We start from the raw sequence: 14493 nt of genomic DNA, 5'->3' as shown, positions 1-14493 counted from the left end.
CGAGATGCAGAATGCTGATGATAAACGTTGTTTTTATTAGATGTCCCGCTAACCGCCAACAAGTGTTTGAGGTTGAGAGCGGCTCATCCCTCCAGGCTCATTTCTCCACCCTGCCCTTCGCTCTTGAGGGACAAAACCAAGATGTTTACCTCCACTGCAGCCTCAGCCTGTGTGAGCGCAGGGGTTCCTCTTGCAGTCCCGTTTGTGAAGGTATGAAGGAAGAAGTTACAGACAGTGTGGACCCATGTGGTGTAAGAATGTTCATCACATTGATAGAGCACCCATGCTACCAGATGTATAAAGTATGAACAATGTCATGATGTGCAGCAATATGTTCTCTTGTGAAGGTGACTCCTTTATGTTCATCTTTTGGCAAATTACACAGAGAAGATGAAACTAATTCCCCCATCATGTTTTGTTTAGATTTGGATCCACCACTCCTCAGTCAGCTTATTTGTGGCCCTGGCAAAATACAAGTGGGTGTGAACGCAGCCAGCGCAAGACATGCTGGTTATGAACCACTGACTGGCCACCTGGCACTCCTCAACTGTCCCATGACCAGAGAGCAAGATGGTGTCGTGTGGTACGAAGCTGACACTCAGGAAGGTGCCTGTGGAAACACACTGACGGTAAAAAGGAGCACACACACACACACACACACACACGTATTGGAGACATTTCATTTCATGTCCAAGGCAAACAAGTGATTATTAATCCATCCATCAATAAAAGGCTGCATTTGATGACATGTTCTCATGTGTTTTTCAGACCAACAGCACACATGTCATCTACTCCAACACTTTATTCATCTATCAAGCAAGGAGTGCCTTCTCTCTGCCCCTGAGACTTCCTTTGTCATGCGTGTATCCCCTGAAGACAGACGCCAGACTGAACGTGACCATCAGACCCGCCTCCTTGTGAGTAGTAACGAATACAACGACCAATATGATTTAGGATGATCACCTCCGCCAAGCACAGGACTTGGCACAAGTGCACCGCATAGGTTATGTTTTTGCTGCTGTTTGTTTGTCTGTGTTCAAAATAACTTGAAAAGTTCTGAATGGATTTGGATGACATTTTCAAGAATTGTCAAAAATGGGACATGGAAGAACTGATGACATTTTGGGGGTCATCCAAAATGCAAATTTTCCCAAAATTGTCTATTTTACTAATAGGTAAACACTTATATAAAGACATAGCACTATCATGCTCGGTGTTAATGCAAACAGCATCGTAGCCTTTTTAGCCATTTTCTTAGCTAGACACTTATATTAACACCCACAAGTATGCCTGGCGTCAGCATGCTAACGTTAGCATGTTAGCATTGCTAGAATGCTATCATTAGCATAGCAGCATCACTTAGCACTATTATGCTTGGTGTTAGCATGCCCATGTTAGCATGTATGGCACTTCACGGAGGTCTGCGCTCTCCGAGTGCTCGATAGCCTGACATTGTATCCTCAGTTTGCTGAATCGTACTGTGTAATTACCATCAAAGCATTTATTTAACAAGGTCTGCCACTTGGAGGAGACAGGTAAGTTGGGTGGAGAGCACTGCATTTAGTCTGCGTGGATGTGGAGGGGTGTGGGCACGTGGGCACAGGTGGGTGTGTACGCTTACGTATGCGGAAGCCATAAATGGCGCCTTGCTTGCTTGTGCCAGGACAGGAAAGGCTGGGAAGCCGTCGTTTTTGTTGACCGTTTTGTCACACATTTCCATTTGCATTGTCACGTTTCCTTACACTGCTGCAGCCATCGATTTCACATGCAAAGTGGTGGCTGCCCCAGTTTGCTCTGATTATTATAAAGCTTCTCATCATCAACCTGCACCACCCAAATTCTGTTCAGTTTCTCTGTACAAGCGCTTCATCAAGACAGGGGACCCATTCCGACCCGCTCAGCAGCAAAAAGGTAAAGAAGGCCGCAATACCGTTTTTGGACAATATTTATAGTTTATTTTGATACCGAAAGGAGTTGTTTGCTTTTGTGTGAAGACCCAGTGGTCAGCACCACAATCTCCCCCCTGTTGATCCGTCACACCAATCTGGAGCTGTGAAGGTGGACCCACCACGCCGGCAAGTATTAGTGTTACATTTACACACAATTGCAGAGGCATGCCCATAATAATGAGAGAAGAGCTTGCTTTATGAGGATATGTGTCTCTTATTGACAGGATGGAAGGTGTCTTTGTTGGCTCAGGTGCCAAGGTCAGAGCCTCCATGGTCCTGTTCAAGAAACCGGACTATACGGAGCCTTATGCAGCAAGTCCGGTGGTCCTTCCATTGGTCTCACAGTTACATGTGGGGGTCTCTGTGGACAAGAGTGATCCCAGCTTGGTGGTTGTTTTGGAGGACTGCTTCGCTTCTCCCTCACCAGATCCTGACACTCCTGAGCGAGTGTCCCTCATCCACAACAAGTATGTCTTTGCTTAGTTGGGTGAATACGGAGACGTGATGCGGAATGCTGATCATAAACTTTTTTTTTTAATTAGATGTCCCATTAAGCGCCAGAAAGTGTTTGTGATTGAGAGCGGCTCATCCCTTCAGGCACGTTTCTCGGCCCAGGTCTACCCTCTTGATCAGGAATACCGAGATGTTTACCTCCACTGCAGTCTCAGCCTGTGTGACCAGAGGAGTGCATTCTGCATCCCGGTGAGTCACATGCCGTATTCTGTTCAATAACAATGCCGTGTCTGTTGCTGAAGAACTTAGTTGTCATGTTTTCCACATGCAGTCCTGCCCGGGGAGAGCAAAACGCTCCGTCCCAAAGTCTCCTCCAATGAAGCCACTAACCATTGGACCAATCACTTGTAAGTATGTCCTGCATGGCTATCAGGCTCTGGAGCAACACGTGGCTATAATAACCATGCTTTCCTTCCTCTTTATTTCCAGGGGAGAAACCATCTGAGTGACATCCATGGCCAAGTCTTTTTTTGATACTCTGACATGTATAATCACTCCAAATGTCAGAAAGTATTCATGACAAAACACAATTTATGGAGCTGTAATTTCACTGACGCATTTAAAAAATAATCTTTTTGGAAAGTTATTGCCAAATCAGCATTTATGGTCATGGAACTTCATTGAAGTGTTTTTTGATATTCTGATGTGTTATTGACAAATCAGCATTCGTGGTCGTATATTGTTGGTCTTTTTTTGATATTCTGACATGTATCATCGAAAAGTCAGAAAAGTGTTGAGAACGGTTGTGTAAATCACCAGCGATGTATTCAGTGGTTGACCGAGATGCTGCGTGTAGTTTAGGGGTCTCCAACAGGTAGCTCCCCAGCTGATGCTGATTAGCTCGAATATTTGCTAGAACTCTTGATTATTTTCGAACTGTTGAATTCAGACATGATGCATACATTGAATGAGAAGTGTCCCACCCCCAAATACCATTTGAATAAATAGCTATTAGAGTCCCTAATATATTGATGAGTGTATAAATAGATGTACTAGCTGGATGGATTGTATTGATTTTGGTTGTATTTTATTTTTGATTGTATTTTCATCATTTTTGGTGGTATTTTATTGTCTTAGCCACCAGTCCTGGGATATAAGAGATGGAAAGGAGATGTAATGAATGTCTTTTTCGAGCATTGTCCCTGTTCAATCAACAATAAACTTGTGATTATGAAAGCAAGTCAGTGTACTTATTTTACATTCTGGTTCGTTAATTCCCTTACCTGAATTCTGGACTTTTATATCATTTTGGGGCCCATCTGGTTTAGGGAAAATATTTTATTAGGCACTGGGGGGTCCGGGCCAGCCACGGTACACTAGCTTGAAATGCGTCATCAATAAGGAGAGGGAGCTCTGCCTACATGAGGGTTCCTTAAGCAAAGCCAATTTCCTGTCAAGATGGACGCCTTTGGGATCTCCTGTTGAGCAGAAGTTGCAACGCTGCACCTCTCCTGGCCTGTCAGCGCAGCGGAAGAAGGTCACTAGCACTGAAGTGTGCACTGCTGGTGAGGCACTGGCTCCTTTTTAATGTTAAAAAAGGCTGCTCGTTAAGAGGATAAGCTAAAGAATAATTGGGTTCCAGTTTTGAAGTCGTTTTCAGATACTTGTTAGTCCCATTTGTTCGCTTTTAACGCTTGCGGAAGAACAAGCACCTTTCAGCTCAGGTACGCCCGACCCCTTCGGGATGCATCAGTACTGCAAGTGCCTCCCATATGACATTTCACGAGTTTATTGTCTGAGTAGCAAGAATAATGATCACATTTACAATAAAGACGTGACACAGGCTGTATAAAGTAATGGCGCATGTTTCTGCAACATTGTATTCTTGGCCCCGTGTTGACATACTGCCCAGCTCAATCCTTTTGTCATGCAGTGGCTGAAGAAAATAAGGACTCTTATTTTGGTATCACGACGACAACTTACGTAACCAGGGACACATAGAAATTCGGACGTCATTTCCTGAAGTGCAGAAGTCTGGGACTTACCTTACGTAAGTTCGCCCTGGAACTCGGGACAGAGACGGGGTCCTGTCGCGGTCGGGCTGGGGAAGACGTTCGTGGTTTGGAAACTTGAGGAAAAAAAGGTTCTTGACTGTATTGAAGTGTGGCTCAATCAATCAGTTTGGCTCAAACGACTGTCCGCATCCGCACAGCCAGCGCCGCAGAAGACGTTACAGTGGCCATGTTCTGGACCTTCACGTCACGGGCGGGATGAGCGGACACACGGTTCATCTGCCAACACCACTGAATGATGCCAGGCTGACCCTCGTTTGTCAGTTGGTGATGCTCTTGGTTGACATCCCCTCTTCATTCCTGCTCCAGGACATGCCTGCTGTTGTGCCAGGTACCACCCAACTTCTTCTTCTTCTCCTTTGGGCTTTTCCCTTCAGGGGTCGCCACAGCCAATCAATTGCCTCCATCTAAGCCTGTCTTCTGCATCCTCTTCTCTCACACCAACTACCTTCATGTCCTCTTTCACTACATCCATAAACCTCCTCTTTGGTCTTCCTCTAGGCCTCCTGCCTGGCACTTCCAAACTCAGCATCCTTCTACCTACAGTATATATTCCCTATCTCTCCTCTGGACATGTCCAAACCATCTCAGTCTGGCCTCTCTGACTTTATCTCCAAAACCTCTAACATGTGCTGTCCTATGATGTACTCATTCCTGATCCTATCCTTCCTGGTCACTCCCAGAGAGAACCTCAGCATCTTCAACTCTGTCTCTGTCTCTAGACCAAACACCACCACAGTTTTCTACACCTTTCCTTTCATTGTAGCTGAAACTCTTCTATCACACATCACACCTGACACTTTTCTCCACCCGTACCATCCTGCCTGTACACGCTTCTTCACCTCTTTTCCACACTCTCCATCGCTCTGGACTGTTGACCCTAAGTACTTCAAATCCTCCACCTTCTTGATCTCTTCTCCCTGTAAGCTCACTCATCCACTTGGGTCCCTCTCATTCCCACACATGTACTCTGTCTTACTGCGCTAACCTTCATTCCTCTCCTTTCCAGGGCAAACCTCCACCTCTCTAGCTTCTCCTCCACCTGTTCCCTGCTCTCACTGCAGATCACAATGTCATCTGCAAACATCATAGTCCATGGAGATTCCTGTCTAACCTCGTCTGTCAGTCTGTTCATCACCATAGCCACCAAGAAGGGGCTCAGAGCTGATCCCTGATGCAGTCCCACCCCCACCTTGAACTCCTCTGTCACACCTACAGCACACCTCACCACTGTCTTCCAGTCCTATGTGTACTCATTTTGCCTTTGTAGTGGAAATATCAAAACAGACTCAACTGCTGAAAGCACCAGGCACCTCACCTCCATCCATCCATCCATTTCCTGTACCGCTTCTCTTCATTAGGGTCGGGTTAGAGGCGGGGTACACCCTGGACTGGTGTCCAGCCAATGGCAGGGCACATATAGACAAACACTCACATTCATACCTATGGACAATGTAGAGTCTCCAATGAAGCTAACATGCATGTTTTTGGAATGTGGGAGGAAACCGGAGTACCCAGAAACCCCCCCCCCACACACACACACGGGGAGAACATGCAAACTCCACACAGAAATGCCCAAGGGAGAATCCAACCCAGGTCTTCCCATCTCCAGGCTGTTCCTGTGTTGGCCAACATGCTAACCACTTGACCACCGTGCGGCCATTCAGAACCAAATCATTCAAAACACAATTTCTATTCAAAACATCAAAATAGCCAAAGAAATGTAGATTTGATCAAATAATGATACTATATTCACATCAATAAATAACACACGCATTATTGCCATTATTGTGTCCAGACTTGAGTCTATGTCGTATAATTCTATGTTCTATGTCAGCTTTACAGATGTCACGTCTGCTCGGGAGCGAGTTTGATGCCGGGGGTGCTGAAGTGGAAGCGGGGGCACGGTGGGAAGGACTGACAACAAGAAGCAGACGTGGGTCATCCTGTCCTTTACTGACACGAAATGCAAACATTCAACTCTGCGACGTGAAGGTTAAGCGGCGGTGAAAAGGCAAAAGTCCCGCGCGTGGAAAAACACCCGACCGACCGCGGGAAGGCTGACCAAGGAGTCCCCACTCATTTACCAGTTTTTCTAGAAAAAAAGCATGAACACAGTGTTGTGTATTGCCTGCTTGACAGTACGTCACAAAGTCACATTTAACAGACGTGGCTTGGCTTGCACCTTTCCTTGTATCCTTCCTACTTCCTTGTATCCTCCTACGCTGGAAGAATAAACCCTGCAAGCTTTTCCTCACATAAACAATGTGAAACACCCGACAAAGATGCCTCTCCCCCATGCAATCACAGGAGTGCCAAAATTAAAAGGCAATACGTGTGGAAATACAAAGACAATCAATAATACAAAAATATACAAATGTAGTCTTTTTTCCCTGTTTTGTCTTTGTTTTCTCACTTGCGTTTTGTCATTGCATTTGGTAATCCCATGCAAATGCAGAAGAGTGACGTGGGCGGGTCATTCTGCCAGGATGCCTGCTTGCAGTGGTTATGTCGTGTATGGTTACGCAAATACACGTTTATCAAAAGCGAACGGGGAAAGTGAAATATGGTGGACGTGGACGAGTTGAGAAGAGGTGTTCAACGAGAATTATGAGCAATTGCTCGGTTGGTGGAAAACGTCATGGAAAGTTTTGATAAAAAAAGTCTTGAAAGTCTTTAAAGGCCATATCTGCGTCGATGAATGCAGATATGGATGAAGCTGTGTGGCGCCATCTTGAAGATCTCTTATCTGATTTAAATTTCCCCCGTTGACTTTTGAATGACTGTGGGCGGGTCATTCCTCCGCATTTGCATGGGATTACCAAATGCAATGACAAAACAGGAAAAACAACGGCAACTTGGAAAAAACAAAGACAAAATAGAAAAAGAATATGACTACATTTGTATGTTTTTTGTATTATTGATTGTCTTTTAATTTTGGCACTCCTGTGATTCCATACTCCCCTGGCCCTGTTTGGGCCGCTCAGCGCCATATCACGCATCCTACAGCAGGGGTGTCCAAACCTTGCCCCTCCAGCTACGCCAAGAGGTCGGGCAGTGCCAACTTCTACATGTCAGCTTTGCCAACTTCACTTTTTTAATCCTCCATATAATTCAACTTTCTTCTTCAATAATCCTTGTAAATGTTCTTTTCTTTTCCTCACAACATTACAACTTTTTCAAAAAGGTCTTTTTTTCTGGAATATTTCAACTCTAAAGGCTTCTAAAGTGACATTAGTTTATTCTTGTACGTTTATTCTCGTAAGAATATGAATTTTTTCATAATACATTTTGACTTTATTCATGTAAAGTTATTTCCGTTTTCCAACAATTTCAACTTTCTTCTTGTAAATGTTCTTTTAAAACGTGACGACTTTATTCCCATAATATTGTCACTTTTCCTCAACCTAATTTTCCAAAAATGCCAACTTTATTTTGTTTTCCTTGTTCCTCATAATATTACCACTTTCTTCTTGAACATTTCAACTCTAAATGCTGCTAAAGTGACATTAGTTTATTCTTGTAAAATTTCTGCAGGTTTTTCCCTTTTTTATTGGTTTTCCATATATTTCAACTTTCTTACATCCTTGTAAATTTCTTCCTGTCATATTTTTTGGTTTTCATAAGATGACGACTTTAAAAAAAAGAAGTTATTGTCTTGAAATGATGACTTCTTTCTGTCTCTCTTCATATTTCAACCTTCCTGCAATAAAATAATCCATTTCATTTCCCAAATATTTCAATCTTCTTCCCGTATCATGAAGACTTTGATCCCCCACCTAACCTGACTTTATTGGGTGTAGTTTTCCTGTTGTCCTCCAATGGACACACTTTGGACACCCCTGTCCTACAGCATGACTTGCAGCCGCTTGCTTTCACGTTGTGTCACTAAAATATACAGTATCACACCTTTTTGGGGGTACCAAAATGCTCTTACAGAAAGGAAGTAGACTGACATTGTCTTAACAAGGTCATTATTGTGGGCGGGCTTTTAGAAGATGTGAGCAGCAAATAGCTCACCAATAACCCCCCCCCCCACACACACACACACACACACACAAAATGCAAAATGACGCATGATGATGTGGATACACCATCCAAAAACAAGCAGGCCAAGATGGGCGGAGCTTAAGGCTTCCGTTGGAATCAGTCCCACTCGATGCCGAGGAGCTCGCAGCTGGCGTCCCACATTCTCCTGGCGGTCTCCTCGCTCCTCCCTTGGGGGGCCACGAAGGCGGGGGCGCAGTCACTGTAACAGCAAACGCGAGAGTCACGTTACTGGGAGAGGGTGGAGCCAAAGTCTTGTCATGCCGCTTCAGGGGTGTCCAAGTGTGGCCCGGGGACCGTCTGTGGCCCCGTGGCGTGTTTTTATTGGCCCTCTGTAACAGGTCTTCAATTGTCACAGCTGCACGTACGCATGAAGAACAAAAAACAAACTAAAAGGCACTGCGAAAAAATGGTCGCAAGGAAACCCGACTAACAAATAACCGGCCTGACGGAGCGACGGGACGTGCAGCACGGCCGCGGGCTCGCATGCTGGATGGCACCCAGGAAGGCCAACAGCAAACTACGCAGTTCAACGGGATGACGAACAAATGGGAAGCGTGGTTTGGCGTCTTCACCGCGAGGAATCGCAGAGCGCCATCCGGTCGCAGCAGGTGAGCTTCAATGGACGCTACAGATGAAGAGCAGCTGCGGCACGTCCGCCAGCTCCGCCCGAGACGGGGGCGGCCAGGGTCGAAGTGAGAGACAAAGAAGAATCAGTAAATCAGTGAAAAGCCACGGTAACAAAAAGAGCGAGACCGCCGAAGCCGTGTCACAGCCGAGCGTGACGCACTTTCTAAAAACGAAAAGAAGAAACAGCAAATATGAAAAAAAAGAAGGAATTTTTTTTAATTGGACCTCAGCACAATCTAAAAAACAAAAATGTCAAAAAAAATTCAAAAACAAGAAAACTAATTAAAACAACAACAAAAATGAAAAAAGAGCAATAATTTGGTGACTCGTGCAATTAATTTTTTACATTTATTTTATTTTATTTTTTTTGGGACCTAAGCACATTGCAAAAAATAAAATAGAAATGTAATTGAAAAAAAAAGAACAACAAGAAAACAAAAGTCGTCAATAGAAAAAATGAAGAAAAGAGCAGTAATTTGCTGGCCAGTGGCCTTTTTTCTTTTCATAAATTGGACCTCACCCGCATTCTAAAAAATAAAATAAATTCCGTTTAAAATGCAAGAAAACAAAACAACAGCAAAAATAGAAAAGTTGTAATTTGGTGGCCCGTGGCGTTTTTTTTTAAGTGGACGTCAGCACGTTCTAAAAATAAAAATTACATTGAAAAAACAAAACAAGACAACTAAATAAAGCAACAGCAAAAATGGAAAAAAAGAGCGGTAATTTGGTGGCTTGTGGAATTTTTGCATTAGGCCCTCAGCACATTCTAAAAATAAAATAAAAAGTAACTGAATTAAAAAAACAAGAAAACAAAATGAAACGGCAAAAATGTTCCAAACGTCATAATATTAAAATAAAAACACAGTCATCTTACGAGAAAAAATTCAATAATATTACAGGAATAAAATCATGTTGTAAGGGGAAAACATTTTTTATAAGCATGAAGTTGAAATATTACAGAAAAAGACTTTTTTTTTATATAAAGTCGTAATGTTATGAGAAACAATCCAAACAAAGAATTAAGTGGAGGGCTTTCATAAAAAGGTGTACGATTATGAGAACAAAGTCAGAATACATCATGAAATGTTTGTAAATTTTAAAAGAGCGAAAATAGAAAAAGGAACAAAAACAATCTGCTCTCTCACCTCCCGTACACGTACAGTATGTGTGACCCATAATAGCGATGATGGACAACGTTGTTAATTGATAACATTCAAGCGCCCCACCCCTAAAGATTTAGTTGCCTTCTATTTCAGGGGTGTCCAAAGTGCGGCCCGGTTTCTAAGGGTCGTCTTCCCTGCCTCTCATGACCCCCCCCACAACTGTTGGGCACCGACCAAAATCAACTCAATCACTAACTTTTCAAACCGTGTTAGCTATTTTCCAGCTTTGCACTACACCATCAGTCAAAAGTTTAGAGACACTTTCTCATTTAATAACATGGCAAAGTGTCTCCAAACTTTTGACTGCTAGACCAGCTTTTGACGACACAAGAAGTCAAAAGTTTGGAGACACTTTCTCATTTAATAACATGGCAAAGTGTCTCCAAACTTTTGACTGGTGTAGCAGTCAAAAGTTTGGAGACACTTTCTCATTTAAAGCTGGTGTAGCACTCAAAAGTTTAAAGACACTTTTTCATTCAATAACATGGCAACGTGTCTCCAAACTTTTGACTGCTAGACCAGCTTTTGACGACACCAGAAGTCAAAAGTTTGGAGACACTTTCTCATTTAATAACATGGCAAAGTGTCTCCAAACTTTTGACTGGTGTAGCAGTCAAAAGTTTGGAGACACTTTCTCATTTAAAGCTGGTGTAGCAGTCAAAAGTTTAAAGACACTTTCTCATTCAATAACATGAATAACATATATATATATACTGTATATACGTATTTATATATATAAGTATATATATATATATATATACACACACACACACACACACACATATATACATATATATATATATATATGTACATATACAGTATGTATACATATACATATATATATATATATATATACACACACACACACATATATATATATATATATATATGTACATATACAGTATGTATACATATACATATATATATATACATATATATATATACACACATTATGTATATATCTGGATTTTTTTTTTTTTCTCGTGTTGTTTTAGATGTTTTTTTTCTTGTTCGACTGCGGTGTGTCTACCTGAAGTGTTTTCCTGAGATGGAGTGCAGCTCCTCGGCTACAGCGCAGTAGACGCTGGTCTGGGCGCCCTCGCGAGGGGTCTTCAGGAAGATGGAGAAGCAGCTGAAGAGGATCATCATGAGGGTGGAGTTCCTGGTGAGGTCAGAGTTCACCGTGCCGGGATGGACAGAGTTCACCGTCACGTTGCACCCTGCGCGGAGGGAGGACCGCCACGACGCGGTCGCCGCCAGAGGTGAAGTCACTCCAAGAAACATGACGTACTTCCCATAGTGTACCCATTACGCGCTACCGCCACCTACAGGACTGGAGTGGAATGGTATCGGCCGGCACGTCGTGGTTTTTCGATTGGTAGCTGTGGGGCCTCGGTGGGGTTTAGCGTCCTGCCTCTTGCATTGCCGTTTATTTATTTGCTAACATGATTACACAGAAATGGCCTTGCGGGGCTCTGTGCGACTCTGCACCAAATAATACAAAAAAGTACATATCTTACAATACAATATGTGATAAAAATAAATGTGATACAGGGTGTCCCAAAAGTCTCAACATACATTATAAAAAAAGGAATTTCGTTAATAAAAAAGCATTATTCAAAATATAATTTAAATTATAAATGTATAAATAAATTATTTATGTATAAAAATTTTAACAATATAATCAAATCAATTAATTAAAAAGACAAAAACATTCTATATATTAAATTACATTTAGAAAAAAATATTTTTGTATATTTGAATTGTATCATTAACGTCAGGATGTTACAGTCTGCTCGTATTGGAGTCTGCAAGCTGTCCTTCTCTGACATGTTTTCAATGCCGTTTGTTTACTTGCTAGCATGACTGCACAGAAATGGCTGCACGGGTTTCTCCGCAACTCTACAGCAGGGCGGGGCATGGGTTTTGGTAAAAGATCTGGGCCAATGTCACTTCATTTTAGTTCCTATTGTCATATGGACCATTATTGACACTTTATTCCCTTCTAATGTCATTCTAATACTCGGTAGTTGATTTAGAACGTGGCGTTGTACCTTCAAGGCGGCGAGCTAGCTCGCGAGCAAACAGCACATTGGCGAGCTTGCTCTGGCAGTACGCTAGTCCGCTGTTGTAGCTGCCCTGGCTGTGGAGGTCGTGGAAGCGGATCCAGCCAAAGTTGTGCGCCAGGGACGACACCACCACGATCCTGGCCGGAGCGCTGCGCTTTAACAGGCCGATGAGAAGGGAGGTCAACAGGAAGTGGCCTTGCAGAGAGGAAAGGTTCGACGGCGGCGTTTTATTTCCTGTCTGGCGAGCAGAGAAATGGCGTCTTACCTAAGTGATTGACTCCGATGTGCATCTCAAAGCCATCGCTGGTTTTGGTGTAGGGGCACATCATGACCCCTGCGTTGTTGATGAGGACGTGAAGGTGAGTGAAATCTGAACCAGAGGACGGACGTCAGCAATGAAACACCAGCGAAGAAGACTCACACACTTCGTTCATCTGTTCTTCACCTTTCAGGAACTGCTGCGCAAAGGATCGTATCGAGCACGTGTCCGCCAAGTCCAGCATCCGAACCTCCACTTGTGCTTTTGGATAAGAGAAGCGGATGCTGGCGGCCGCCTCCTCGCCTTTGTCAATGTCCCGGCACGCCATGATCACCTGAGCTCCTGCGGCGTAAAACGTGGACCTCACTGATTGGAAGGCTGAAAGTGCACAAGACGGTGTTTGAAAATTCACCTCGTGTTGCAAGATCCAGGGCGGTCTCCTTCCCGATGCCGGTGTTGGCCCCGGTGATGAGGACCGTCTTCCCGTCCAGGCGAGCTGAGGACGTGCACGCGCCTCCCGCAGCGTATCTTCTGTTGGAAAAAAAAGGCAAGCATTAAGACGCATGACAGCAGGGCGAGGAAATACATGTCCATATATTTCATGTCAGTCATTTAATAATATAGATATTTCACATGCAAAATCACCACCTGGCCAATAGATAACATTGGCTTAATTATTGACACACACGTAAAAGGAGCACGTCGGCCTCGGGACCAATAAGACAGCTGATGACGCCCATTCCAGGAGGTCCCGGCCACATGCTGCCTCCTGATAGGCCAAAATCGCAGCCGCTCCATCCGTACCAAAAACGCTTCCCTCCCACACTGCCGTTATTCTGCCCCATTGATTTATCCATCGGGAAATCGTGTGGAATTAATCCCATAATGCACTCGATGTGTGTTTTTTTAAGGTAGCTGTCCCTCGCGATGTCAATAATGTGAGTCGGTGAGACAGAGTAAAACGTTTCGTCAAACGCAGCCTCCCCCGTCAAAAGATGCCATCTTACCGTATGTGAGTCGCAAATAAAAGCACGAGTAACATCGCCACGCCGGGGATGGCGAAGAATAATAGAAACCACATCTTGAGCACAAGACCTGCAGGATGCTGTTGCCTGCTTGCTCGTACAACAGCTGATGAGGCGAGGGCGCGATGGAGCGCCAATGGAATTGTGGGGTGTGTAGGTTTTCGGTCCTTACAGCCGCTACCAAAGAACGCGAACCGAATCATGAAATGTGTGGTTCCTGTCGCCTGTCAGCCTGGTTGCTAGTCAAGATACGTGGTGGTTTGACGTTATAGCTATACTGAACGTAGTTAACGACGATATAAACCCGTCGATAAGGACGTTTAAACTAACTTCTCAGTTCTAACGACTACATTACCCAGAAGGCACGAGTGAAAGCGTTCTGAAAGGCGCCTGATCATAATACTTTTATGGTTTATTTAAAGTGTTACGCCAGCTCCAGACATGTGTGATTTTTTTTACATTACACACACACGAAGAAGATTACATTCGACATGTATTGTTTGACTTTTTTAAATAATTTACTTGACCGTGTTGAATTTTGGTCCGGAGTTATGACCGCTTGATCACGAGTATCACCAAACGGAAGGAATTCGATCATCGTTTTATTACTCACCGCTCGACTCAACTATTTTAGCGGCGTCCTAAATCAACAAAAAGTGAGCACACGTTGAGTCACGGGGCAACTAAAATGTCGTCCGAGGAATTTGAGAAGTTGCACGAAATGTACAGGTCATTGTTTGAGGAGATAAAGCTAATGCCGGAGAGGCTGCTGAGGAGCCATGCAGGTAAACAAATGGGCTGTTAGCTAGTATTGGCTTAACAACAG

General features: G+C 43.8%; 3 protein-coding genes across 7 annotated transcripts in view; 2 read left to right on the top strand and 1 right to left on the bottom strand.

Moving 5' to 3' along the window:
• LOC129192713 (uncharacterized) overlaps positions 1–3642 on the top strand; it is a 33919-nt gene extending 30277 nt beyond the window's left edge. For all 4 annotated transcript variants that reach the window (XM_054797011.1, XM_054797013.1, XM_054797010.1 and 1 more), the window contains 9 exons: positions 41–210; positions 424–629; positions 769–917; positions 1849–1911; positions 1995–2075; positions 2174–2416; positions 2492–2651; positions 2734–2809; positions 2892–3642. In XM_054797011.1, the coding sequence (XP_054652986.1) occupies positions 41–210; positions 424–629; positions 769–917; positions 1849–1911; positions 1995–2075; positions 2174–2416; positions 2492–2651; positions 2734–2809; positions 2892–2911 (1168 nt within the window). In that variant the 3' untranslated portion in view covers positions 2912–3642. The remainder of the gene's footprint in view (positions 1–40; positions 211–423; positions 630–768; positions 918–1848; positions 1912–1994; positions 2076–2173; positions 2417–2491; positions 2652–2733; positions 2810–2891) is intronic.
• rdh12 (retinol dehydrogenase 12) lies at positions 2459–13988 on the bottom strand. Its single transcript, XM_054797016.1, has 7 exons — positions 13650–13988; positions 13055–13173; positions 12829–12984; positions 12649–12753; positions 12369–12578; positions 11345–11534; positions 2459–8723 (listed from the first exon to the last, which is right to left on the bottom strand). The coding sequence occupies exons 1-7, from the start codon at positions 13868–13870 to the stop codon at positions 8621–8623; spliced, it is 1104 nt and encodes a 367-aa protein (XP_054652991.1). The 5' UTR covers positions 13871–13988; the 3' UTR covers positions 2459–8620.
• vti1b (vesicle transport through interaction with t-SNAREs 1B) overlaps positions 13949–14493 on the top strand; it is a 21600-nt gene continuing 21055 nt past the window's right edge. Inside the window, exon 1 of one of the 2 annotated variants that reach the window (XM_054797019.1) lies at positions 13949–14452. In XM_054797019.1, coding sequence (XP_054652994.1) covers positions 14356–14452 — 97 coding nt within the window. In that variant the 5' untranslated portion in view covers positions 13949–14355. The remainder of the gene's footprint in view (positions 14453–14493) is intronic. The other variant, XM_054797018.1, reaches the window with a different exon arrangement.

Source organism: Dunckerocampus dactyliophorus, chromosome 13, assembly GCF_027744805.1.
Source record: "Dunckerocampus dactyliophorus isolate RoL2022-P2 chromosome 13, RoL_Ddac_1.1, whole genome shotgun sequence".
NCBI lineage: Eukaryota > Metazoa > Chordata > Actinopteri > Syngnathiformes > Syngnathidae > Dunckerocampus > Dunckerocampus dactyliophorus.
This window is presented reverse-complemented; position numbering and strand designations above follow the sequence as displayed.

Bases quoted from the DNA above. Each gene is read 5' to 3' on its own strand.
- rdh12 (XM_054797016.1), bottom strand. From the start codon at position 13,870: ATGATTCGGTTCGCGTTCTTTGGTAGCGGCTGTAAGGACCGAAAACCT. The intron at 12,985-13,054 runs GTGAATTTTCAA...TTTACGCCGCAG, and splicing joins CCTGGATCTTGCAACACGAG to GAGCTCAGGTGATCATGGCG. The intron at 11,535-12,368 runs GTACAACGCCAC...CCCTCCGCGCAG, and splicing joins GCTAGCTCGCCGCCTTGAAG to GGTGCAACGTGACGGTGAAC.